Below are 12067 nucleotides of genomic sequence, written 5' to 3' on the forward strand. Positions count from 1 at the left end.
GTGTTCCCCGTCTCTGGTGCCCTGCAGGCCCACATGCGCTTCCACCTCGGCATCCTGCCCCACCAGTGCAACATCTGCGACTACGTGGCGCCCGACAAGGCCACGCTCATCCGCCACCTGCGCACGCACAGCGGCGAGCGCCCGTACGTCTGCCGCATGTGTCATTATCCCTTCACCGTCAAGGCCAACTGTGAGCGCCACCTCAGGAAGAAGCACGCCAAGACATCCAGGAAGGACATCGAGAAGAACATCAAGTACGTCACCTTCAACACCACCTCCATCACTGCGACTGGCACCACCACGCAGGACACAGAGACGGGTTGCGAAACCACCTGCCGGTTCTGCGGTGAGGACCTGAAGACCTACCGGGCGCTGCAGATCCACCTGCGGACGCACAACGGCTGCCAGAGGAAGCCATTCGAGTGCCGTCGCTGCGGCGCCGCCTTCCTGGCCAAGCGGAACTGCATCCACCATCTGCTGAAGCAGCACCCAGAGGTCCAGGAGAGGGAGATCGAGGGTCACATTACCACGCTGCTGCCCACCACCACTGTCACCACCCCCACTCTCGGCGCACCTGTGCATCCGGCGGCACTGAACGGGATCAGTCAGACCATCCCGGTGCTACAGGTGAAGGCGGAGGAGCTGGGGTATCCTACAGAGCTGGACCAACCACTTGACTTCTCTGCTAAAGGGCGGGGCAGCCAGGCTGCGTCTCCTGCGATCAAAACGGAGAACGTCTCCCAAGGCTTTGACTGTTCCGACCTGGACCAGCCCATCGACCTGTCCATCCCCAGCAAGCGGCAGCGCCGGGAGGTGGGGAGCAGCGGGGAGAAGGACGAGATGAACACGGAGCAGAGCACCGTCATTGATCAACAGCAGCCCGCTCCGTCTACAGACGAGAAGACGGCGAGCGCACTCCTTCCTCTGCAGCCTTATGCCCCACTGGGATGCTACCAATTTCCTCCTGGATCCACTCCTCCCTCTGCCGCCCGAGCTCAGCGCCTCAAACCGCTGCTGCCCAAACCTGCCGCCTCCACCTCCTCGCCACCCTCTTTGAAGGATCTAGCTCCTCTTGCCTCCATCGCTCAGATCATCAGCTCTGTCTCTGCAGCTCAGGTCATGCTGGATGGAAATTCCCAGCCTGGAGCCTCTTCCTCACATGCCGAAGCCGAAGCCGCTGGATCCTCTGCTGTGCTGGAAACACCAAGCGACGACGTATCCGATGGATCCTCCAGGTACTTTTGCTTCATTTTAATGTTTCTTTCCCAGGTGGTGCTGCAAACCTCTGTGCAGGATCTAATTATTCTTCTCATTACAGAAGGAGGTCACGGAAGAAGCCAGCAGCTCTGGCAGCGAAGGAAAAGGTCGCGGGCGGTGTGATCGATCTGGAATCCAGCGGAGAGTTTGCCAGCGTGGAGAAGATGCTCGCCACAACTGACACAAACAAGTTCAGTACCTACCTGCAGACTGGAGCTGCAGAGCTGACAACAAAGAGAGGTGAGACGGCAGCAGAAACGATGCCACTGGAAAAAATTAGGCTCAGATTAACTCAAACTTCCCCCTGTGGACAGATGTGGACAGAGCTGCAGCACCTGGAGGAGGTGGAGGAGAGGAGAAGGAGAAGGAGAAGGAGGGCAAAGCGAACGAGGAGGGGAAGCAAGCAGCTGCTGCTGGGGCAGCCATGACGGTACCTCAGACAAAAGGAAAGAAAAACGCCTACTCCAACTCGGCCCAGAAGATGACCTGCCCGTTTTGCCCCCGGGTCTTCCCCTGGATGAGCTCGCTCCAGAGACACATGCTCACTCACACAGGTAACACGGTACCGCTAAGGTCCACAGAAAACACAAGAGACGGGAGGTTTTAACCGGAATAAAATCCATTTTAAACTAGATCCCTAACCCAGACCAATCCAGTCAGGGTCTCAGGTTCAGATCAATTACAGGGAGTCCAGTTTGGTCCTATTTATAACTCAGTACAAGTAAAACAAGCAGATCTTTGATGCCATCAGAGAAAGCCCGCTGATTGCATCGAGACGTTGGCTTTGCAGCCGTCCCTCCTCCTGAGCAAGCATGTGGTGGTGAGAAACCTCCAGCAGAACCAGAATCGGGTTCCGTTGGAATGGTCAGTTGCTTCAACCAGCTTGAGGTTAAAAGGTCAGAACCGGGAAGACCTTCTGTGTGAAGAAAAAACAGAGACAACGAAGTTAATGCTAAAGAAAGCTAACTGGAGAGTGTAGCCCACATTGTTATCTGGACACCACCTAAACAAGCAGAGGTTAAATCAGCCATCAGTGGTCCGCTCAGGCTGGAGACCAGTCAGAATCACAGTCCAACTGTGTTTCAGCAGATTTACTGACTAAAGCGTTCCTCCGTCTTCTTCAGGCCAGAAGCCGTTTCCATGCCCTCGCTGTGACGCCTTCTTCTCTACCAAGTCCAATTGTGAGCGCCACCTGCTGCGCAAGCACGGCGTGACTCACAGGACCCTGCGACGCAACGGCACCATGGTGAAGAAAGAGGGTGACGACGGCTCACACGAGAGCGCTGGTCAGCAAACACAAGCATGCTGCATGCTTTTACTGCTCTGTACTCACATGGGCTCATTGTTCAGTTCAGTCACTCCTCTGGTCCCTCGCTGCCACCCTGAGCCGCATGTTGAGACCCGGATCAGTGCTTTCTCATATTGATCGTTCCTTTGTGTTCTGCAGAGAGCCAGTCGGAGACGGAGCAGCTGGCAGCAGATAGCAAGGACTTCAACAGCGCCACCATCACAGAAACGGGTCCAGCGTCCACTGTTAATAGTCCCGCCCCTCCTGACCTCACCCAGCTAAGCCCCACCCCCAAAGCAAGTCAAGGTCAGCCAGTGAAAACAGTGGAAATTATAAAAATAACTTCCTTTAATGATCATGTCGGATATGAAAATCTGCAGAGTTTCTTTGTTATATGATGATGAATAAAAACGTTTAATTTTGGCTTTATTTGTGTTCAGCTGTATTCATAAAGCGCTCTGATAAATCTGTGCAACCTTTGGTTATGTTTTTATTTGTTGCGAAGTAATAAAAGAATTAGCAACGAGCTGACAGGTTGTTTGTGTCACAGGTTGCAGTCCACCTGCAGGGCAACAGGAACCTGAAACCATTGATCAGGCTGATCAACAGGGGGCGCCAGAGACCAAAGGAGCGGCAGGAAAGCAGCTTCATCCGAGCAGCAAGGTAACACTTCTGTTGGTGTTTGAGCCTGGAAGACAAGAGTCAGGGTTAAAACACAGGGTCATCTTAACGTCTTCACATCAACCCTGAGAATGATTTTAAATCTGATTGAAACCAAATTAGTTACTGTATCTTTAAATCTTAAGGTTTAACGAGTGAAATCTTTACTGCAGTTATAACTGATCCCTAACATTCATAGCAGCTGCTGAATCTTCTCCTCCTTCAGGCCGAGAACACGGACGATGACGACTGTCTCAGCAACAAAAGTCTCGACCTGAACTTTGGAAAGAAGCTCATCGACTTTAAGCTCTCCACGTCCTCCTCAAGCTCCACCCCTCAAGAAGAACAGCCCTCCTCCTCTCCTTCATCGGCTCCCTCTGCCTCATCTGCTCCACAAGAAGCACCAGAGGTCTTCGAAGACCAGGAGAAAGCAGCTCCCTCCTGGTCTTCAACCAGCAGCCCTGCAACGAAGCAGCAGCCTGAGTACAAACACGTCTGTCGGGTTTGTACAAAGACTTTCCGCTACGCAACGACTCTGGCTCGCCATGAGAGGGCGCATCTCTCAGAGGAGACACAGACAACGACGGAGGAGGCTCCTTCACCTGCGAAGGACGAGGAGGTGACTGAGAGCAAAGCTGCTGAGCAGGAGGACACAGAGAAGGACGCAGAAATGGAGGAAGACGAAGGAGGAGATAGAGGAGGAGAGAGTGATGGAGGCGAGAGCGGGGAGTCAGAGGAAGAAGAGAAGGAGAAGGAGGAGAGGAGCGATGAAGAAGCATCAGAACCAAAGAACATGGAGGGAGGAGAGGTGGTGGGAGGAAGAGTGGATAAGAGGAAGAAGATCTGCACCGAGTGCGGGAAAAGATTCTGGTCTCTGCAGGACCTGACGAGACACATGAGGTCCCACACAGGTAGAGCACACCTTGACCCCGCCCATCAGCAGGTGCTTTACAGAGGCAGAGATAGACTCCGCCTACGAGGGACCAGTCTGGCGAGGTCCAAATATTACAAATAAACTATAGAAACAAAGATTGCCGTTGATCTTTGGGCCATAATTATCCAACCAGAGCCCGACTCTTATGTTGAAGAGTATCTTTTAGCTTCCTGTTAAAGTAAAACCTTTACTTTTAGATCATACGACTGTGAAATTACATTTATTTATAAAACCCGCAGGAATCCAACCAATTAAAGAGCCAATGGGAGGTGACTGGTTGCTATGGTGATTCCCTCAGGGAGGAGCCCACAGCATCACTCTGATTGAACCAGGCTGACAGCAAGTTCAGTCCGACTTTCTGTCAGCCATTTAAACTGTGAGGGGTTTTCTCAACACTGTTAAATGTAATGATACAAAAAGTCATTGAACACCATTTCTAATTTATCTGCTAGTTTTTCCAATTCTGTGGGGGAGTAGTGAACCAAATATTAATAAATATAAACAGATAATATGTCAAATAAATACATAAAACCATACAAAAATCTATATTTTTTTAATAATAAATAGAGGAAACATTCAATTCATTTTATTTATGTATCACCAATTCACGACACGTCGTCTTAAGGCAAGAAACCGCCAGCAGAACCAGAACCAAGCTCATTGTGAATGACCATCTGCCATGACACAAAAAAAAACACAGAAGCACTGATCCAGGAGTACTTTCTGTGGGAAGGTAGTAGCTTCTTTAGTGGCTTCATCTAGGAGAGAAAGACAGCCGAGCAGATGAACTCTGAGCCAGTTTTCAAGTCTAGAGGATGAAAGAGATCACATACGGCCCATTTTCCACTGGCTCGTTTTAGCCGCCACGGCTCCGCTCCGTTTCGCTCTACTCGGTACGGTAACTGTTGTGTTTCCACTGACCCGCCAACGGCTGAAGCTATGGCGACTGAAGCCCCGCCTCCAGCCATGACTGTAGAGCTGTTATTAACGTTACTGTGTTACATTAATTCACTTTAAAATAATCTGCATGAAATGATAAAAAATAAATAAAAAACATACATAAACTAAATACTAATAACGTTTGTATTAATATGTATATGCAAGAATGTCTTATTTATGTTTTTATGTCTAAAATGATCCAGTGGGATAATTATCTGGACCACAGCCAAGCCAGAACTTCTAAAATAGGGCTCAGGGGTTCTGATGTGGCAGAAGAAGCAGAGAGGAGAGACGCTGCTGTCTGGACGGTGAAGCTCCAAAGTTTGCTTGAAGACGTTACAATTTTGAGCTTAATGAAACACTTTTTGTGTCAGCCATGGCAATAACGAGGACAAGGACTTAAAAGCACAAAACCGCGGACCTTTGACCTTTGAAGTTAGTTTTAGGTTGGATGTTGCAGATTCAGCGGACTCGTCCTCCCGTTTGGTCCAATGAAGGCAGTCTGATTCTCTGCCTGGTCCGTCCTCCTGCAGACGCTGGTTCACTAAAGGACCGTAAATAAATGTCCGAAGCAAACACGCTGTTTTGTGGTGGTTTTGTTTTGTGTTTTTAGGGGATCAGCTGGTTTAGGATGTTATTAAACACAGCGCTCTGCCTGCTGTAATTCAGAAAGCTCATTTGTCCTTTTACCTTTCTGTCAGCCTTCAGGCTGGTTTATGATCTGTAAAAGGTCAAATTACATGTATGACCTGCTCCGGCCACTGTGGTCATTAATATTATTGTAGCTGCTCTTGAGTATTATTACATTTTCCTGGCGCTGTCTCAACGAAAACCTTCTCATCTCTCCTCCTCCCACGGCCAATCAGTGAAAAGCAGTCTGGTCACGTCACATGTAGTCCTGACTCAGCCCCGGTCGGACCTGCTCAGGAGCAGGGACCAGAAATGTAGGTACCGGTACAGAAAAAACTGTGATGGAAGCGAGCTGAGTGGAGTCGAGTTGGGCCAAATCGAGCCAGTGGAAAAAGGACAATAGAGTTAGTTACAGTAAAAGCTCAGTCAGTAGCCATGTCTAGGAGAGAGAAAGGGTTAAACACTGAAAGACAGGGCCATGTGGATCATCTGTAGAAAGTGAGCATTAAGTTGTTGCCAGCAGAAGCTCGGACGATTCCCCTCTCCAGAAAGGTGTCACAGGTAGACACAGAGCCAGGCCAGGTGTAGCTTCTAGGAAGAGAAGAGAGAGAACAAAGTTAAAAGCTGAAATAACAGCAAATAATGCAAAATTGGAGAGTAGTGTGAGAATGTAGCGAAGAGGGTTAAGTGGTCATTATGTCCTCCAGCAGCCTAAGCCTATAGCAGCATAACTACAGAGATAGCTCAGGATAACCTAAGCCACTCTAACTATAAGCTTTATCAAAAAGGAAAGTTTTAAGCCTTAAAAGTAGACAGGGTGTCTGCCTCACGGACTAAAACTGGGAGCTGGTTCCACAGGAGAGGAGCCTGATAGAGTTGTAGCTATTGATTGGTCTGGGATTAATCAATAAATCAGACTGAAAGATGGTTGCTACTCCTCCACACCCGGTCTTTCGAGGTATGTGAACATGTAAATAATTAGAAGGAGTTGACTCATTTATAGTAACATAAACCTCTTGCTGCAGCCGAGTTTCTGTGAGACAAAATAAATCAATCTGATTGTCACAAATCAAGTTGTCAACTAACAAAGTTCTAACTAACTTGTATTTTATGTTTCCGTCCTTCAGGGGAGCGGCCATATAAGTGTCAGACCTGTGAGAGGACCTTCACTCTGAAGCACAGCCTGGTTCGGCACCAGAGGATCCACTTGAGGCCCCGTGGGGCCGACGGCTCCTCCGGGGCCAACGATGATGCCAGCGAGGACGGAGACTCTTGCGCCCCAACCCCGACCTCTACCTGCCCACCCTCAGAGAACGAAAGTGAGTGCGGGAGCGGGGTCGCAGGACCCAAGGAGCTGGAGGAGGAGGACTTAAAGGAGGAGGGTGAGGGTCAGAGGGAAGATTCTGCATCAGTGGAGAAGGAAGATGTTGTGACACAATCAGATTCAGCTCCACCGACCACTTCAGAAGATCCAGATGCCCCCACTGATTCTCACCAAGCTACTGAATCAAAGACGACTACAAGCACCGACTCACCTACAACACCAGACAGCGCCAAAGATCCCTCCATCTCTTCCTCCAGCTCCCCACCAGCGGGTGTCACCAAAGATGCCCCTGCAGAAGGCTTTATCCAAGGGCTGCTGGAGATCCACACCAAGCCCCCTCTGGAGCACATCCTTCCCAACGGTGAGCCTCCGATGGTAGGTGTAGACTGAAAGGTAGTTCCCCACCAATATCACCACAGTGCCATATGACAGAAGGACGCTACACCAGTGATGATGATGCATAAACCAGCTCGGAAAAGTTTCCCCTAAAAGACAGAAACCTCGTTTCTTGAAGTGCCTTACTACTAGTCCGACTTCTAAAAGATGTTTTTCCTGCTATATCTTTATCTGCATTATTACGGAGGATGGATCTAAATTTTTTATAGCTTTTTATGATGACAATGATTACTATTTTTGTGCGGGGAATCTATATTTCAGCAATAAAAAGAATAAATGATTACAATTTATTGTTCTAGATTTTTGTTTTGAGAATCGATCAACGTAGGAGACGCCGACAGACAGAAACTGAGACAGAGCGTCGAGATCGGCGTAAGTTCTTCTGTATTTAAATCACAGCCGGGCTCGGGCTGGAAGCAGAACTGGATGATTGCATTTTTAAGATCAGGAGCTGTGGATTTCTGGTTGGAGCGACGGACTTTTCTTTGGCTCCAGCTCTGGTTTCAACCTCTATATTTGGTATTTAGAAATGAACAGTGTGGTGAAAAAATGGCTTCCAGCTGTTTCTGCTGGTAGCTGCGTCTCATCATGGGACTGAGGAAAGCTTTTTTAACTGGAAAACGCAGAACGGTCGTTGCTGGCCTTGCTAAATCTCCCATCTCTCTCTGCTGACTCATGGAAACCTTCAGGAACTAATCAGAGTCGCACCTCTGTGTGTGTGTGTGTGTGTGTGTGTGTGTGTGTGTGTGTGTGGGGGGGGGGTCATTGTACCTTTTTTTTTTTTAAACCCATCACACTATTGATCCTTTCCTCCCTCAGAAACCACCGTTTGTGTTAATTTCTCATCATGATTCTCAGTTGATTCCCTGTTTGTACAGAAGGTTGAACCGTGGTGTGTGATGCTCCACTGTTTCTGCATGTTTGCCATGATATTTAGGTGTGTTGGGGGGGGGGGGGTGTTTTGTGGATTTTCTTTTTTAATTGAACAAATCAAATGTTTTTGTTGTTTTGAGTGTGAATGTGAGCTTGTCTCTGGCCTGTCTCTCATCGTCACCCCCTAGTGTGTGTTTTAAGGTTACTTACAGGGCCTCTGGCATGCTAACATGTAGCAGCACTAACACCTGTTCCAGGTTCAGTTTACCTCAAATTTCGCTTTTTAACTGAAACTGCAGCTCTGGATCTAGCCCTTAAATCCAACGTCTTCCTTCCGACTCGCTCAGTTAAACTGCAGTGAGCCGGGTTTCCACCGTGGGCCAAATCAGAGCTAATGAGCGCTAACTCATCAGTGTAGTCAGGGCGATGTTGCAGGTGTTACTGGATTAGCTTGAACAAAGGCAGCTAAGGAAGGCGAGCTCAGATGTCCAAGTTGTGCGACAGTTTTAGAGCTAATTCACTGCCTTTCACCCTAAACGTGGTTTATGCTGTGTCTTAGAAAGGGGACAACACTAGATAGGTGTAGCAATTAGCTGATGGTTGCATCTGCAGCACCTTCTGATGAGACAATCTAACAATCTGTCCAGCTCTTGCTATACTCTCAATAACAACCCAGATGATGAACCTGATCACTGGCTCAGTTAAACACATGTATTTACTCCCCAAACAGTATTATATCAGTCTATCTTGAGTTATCCTCCAACCACTCTGCAGTTTGTCCAAGTTTTATCTCCTCTAAGGGTCCGTCTCAACACTTTTTTCCTTTGGAAACATCTGAACTTAACAGTTAAACTTGACCCGAAGCTTGAGGTCGTTAGCTGAGCATTAGAGACAATCATTTTAGTTTCCTGAAAGAAAAAGGTTTGCAGAAGAAGATGGGTGACAGCGTAACAGATAGATGAATTATGAAATGATACAGGTTGGTGTCCTAAACCTGCTGCACATGTTTTAAAAATCCAGTTGAAAGGGCTAAATGTTCATCAGCACCAACCTTGCCACAAGGATCTTTAACAGGGAGAACTGGGCTAGTTTTTCATTTGTGTACCAGAGGGATGGGTAGCCTGTGTGTTTGTCTCTTTTCCTGCTTGTGTGATGATGTGTGCAGAAAACTTTGCTTCTTGTACATTTTTCTTTTTTTTAATATTAGACGACCTCACAAGCAAATCAAACCTCAGTGGCTTATAATGGAACTGTAACGCAGTGATGGTCGGCCAGTTAGCGGGTTAGGGTTAAAAACAAATCTTATTAAAGAACCAGAACCGCTCCAATTGGCTTATCACTGCCCCAAACTGGCGCTAACATTTTCCAAACCTACTGCTTCTGTTCGTACTACTAACTACAGTCATGAGAGAAAGGGTTGGTCTCTATAGGAGCTTCTGCAACAAACAACTAGACACTTTAATAAAAAAGATCAAAAACTTTAACTTTTTAATTATGTCAAACCATTCAGACATTCAGATTTGTTTCTACATGAGTAACTGGGTGATTGTTACACCTGGCTAGCACATGGTGAGCTAGCTGCTATTAGCTTTTTGAGCTAATAGGCTTGCTTGCTTTTTATGCTAGTATTCAGAAATGTGAAATAACTAAATTAAATGATTTCAGTTTGATTTTTCATGAATTTTACGTAGTAAAACTATGACGTAGATTTGCAAAATTAATTAAACTAGTTTTCTTTGATGGGTTTCAAAGTCAGGATGCAACTCGGCTAACAAGCTAACAGTTCTCTGTTTTCTTGTATTTAGTTTTCTGTCAAGTTTCAGTTCAGAAAAATCTGTTTGGTCAAATTTACCAGTGTGGGATTCAGTTGATGCTAATGGTATAAAAGGATAAAATAATTTATTGGCTAATGTCAGTTTCATGTAGAAAGTTTTCTTAATGATCTGTCAAATTTGCCTTTATTTTATCACAGATGAGCTAATTTTACCACTTTGAAGTTTAAGCTGCAACAGCTTTCGGATTTTGCTAGCTGAACATTTAAAGCTGTTCCAAGAACAATATACCCTACTCTATCATATGTATTGTTATTTTGGTTTCCAATTCTTACATTTTTGCAGAGAGAATTATTGAATAAAATGTTTTGACCAGTGAATATGCTACATGGCTCATAGTCTAACTGCCCTTCATTTATGTTCAACAGTCAAATTTGTCAGAACATTTCTTTTTACTGGATATAAAACAGAATCATGGCAAAATCTTTAGCATCATGCAAATTTGAGACTAATTTACACAAACCTGTAAACAAAGTTAACGCTAACAGTGAAGAAGTGAGGCTAACGTTAAACTGTAGCTTTCAGCCTTAAAACACAATAAACCTTTTTTTATAATGGTGAATATCTTCCATAAATATGTAGAAATGTAAAATACATTTATTTAGGTTGCTAATTTAAGATGCTAACAGGCTAGCTGGCAGTCCTTTATTCCTAAACGGAACCAGGTCCGTTTTGTTCAGCACTCATTTGAAATTACTTTCCTATTTTCTTCTGAGTAACGGTGCTGAAGTGAGCCTAACATAGAATAAAGCATGTTTTCTAATAACTGATATTTAATTGTAGAGGTCAGTAAAGGAACTGCCCCTTTCTCTCCTGATGAACTGGTTTCTGACTTGTTGGCTCTGTGTTTGCACCCTCTCCTTGGGGAATTTGTGTTGGCGTCTGTCCTGTCTGTGTGCGCGGCCATATGAATACTGGACTTCCATTCGAATGCACATGGACTGTTTTTAATGTATTTATTTGGAGCCCAGGTGTGTTTCTGTGTATGGGTGTGTGTTAAGTGTCTGCAATGACTTGAGAAGAAGCCATGTATTAAAAATGTCACATTTATGCTGCAGAACTGTTGTGAGGAACTGGTTGTTTTTGTTGTGGACCGACCGGCTTGCTCCAGGGCACGGCCGGCCCACGTGAGACTCGGACTAGCAATAAGACTCATTCTGAATCCAAAAGCTTTATGTAGATTTTCCTGTATGTGAGTGGAGAACAGTCTGTCTGGGTCTATCGGTTCTGTTTAGTTTTCTTCTTCGACAACAATGCATATAAAACTGTGAAAATCTATTGTGATTAATTAAAGGGTGAGTTTTAGGTTAGTTTTTTTGCATGTAAATCTAATTTGTTCAGTTATGGATGATTTCTCCTTTCTCCATCACTTCCTGTGCTACACACACATAAATATCAAAATATATATAATCTTGCTCTCAGGGTCTTTCACAAATCCATTATTTGAAATGCTTCGTGTTGTTTTCCTCCTGAGTCGCAGCTTGTCCAGATTACTGTCTTTTTTTCAAAGATGACATCATGATTCAGATCTGTCAATCACTACATTTAGCATTTGGCTGTGAACTCGTCATTAGCTGACACAGATTTCTGGTCTCCAAACTCTTAGTCAGACATCTGATTTGAAGTCTTTTCTGTTTTAGTTAAAACCTTTTATTTAATGAGTTTTTCTTTGTGTACTGGACCTCAATCACAAAGCATTAAACACATTCTTCTGAATCATTTTCTGTCCCCTGTTGTTAGCAAACATGAAAGTGTTTCACAGAGTCAAGAGATGTAAACCTCCTCTGTATTCAACCCAATAAGAAAAAGCAATAAAGATCATGTAAAGGAAAGGTGTGTGAATCAATACTGGTCATACTTCTGTCTTTGATCACCTGAACACTGTTCTGGGGCTTCAGGTCAGACATTAACATGTACAATACCGTGGCAAGTTT

The 12067-nt window shown here is 45.7% G+C and overlaps 1 protein-coding gene across 7 annotated transcripts in view; it reads left to right on the top strand.

Moving 5' to 3' along the window:
- The window catches only part of rreb1a (ras responsive element binding protein 1a), a 66843-nt gene extending 54878 nt beyond the window's left edge, over positions 1–11965 (top strand). For 4 of the 7 annotated variants that reach the window (XM_047349283.1, XM_047349284.1, XM_047349285.1 and 1 more), the window contains 8 exons: positions 1–1235; positions 1319–1497; positions 1572–1811; positions 2382–2543; positions 2705–2851; positions 3096–3208; positions 3432–4116; positions 6836–11965. The exon at positions 1–1235 is cut by the window's left edge and continues 374 nt beyond it. In XM_047349283.1, coding sequence (XP_047205239.1) covers positions 1–1235; positions 1319–1497; positions 1572–1811; positions 2382–2543; positions 2705–2851; positions 3096–3208; positions 3432–4116; positions 6836–7422 — 3348 coding nt within the window. In that variant the 3' untranslated portion in view covers positions 7423–11965. Of the gene's footprint in view, positions 1236–1318; positions 1498–1571; positions 1812–2381; positions 2544–2704; positions 2852–3095; positions 3209–3431; positions 4117–6835 lie in introns of those variants that run through there. The other 3 variants (XM_047349289.1, XM_047349287.1, XM_047349288.1) reach the window with 3 other exon arrangements.
- The last annotated feature ends 102 nt before the right edge of the window (positions 11966–12067 follow it).

This window comes from Girardinichthys multiradiatus, chromosome 21, assembly GCF_021462225.1.
Source record: "Girardinichthys multiradiatus isolate DD_20200921_A chromosome 21, DD_fGirMul_XY1, whole genome shotgun sequence".
Classification (NCBI taxonomy): domain Eukaryota; kingdom Metazoa; phylum Chordata; class Actinopteri; order Cyprinodontiformes; family Goodeidae; genus Girardinichthys; species Girardinichthys multiradiatus.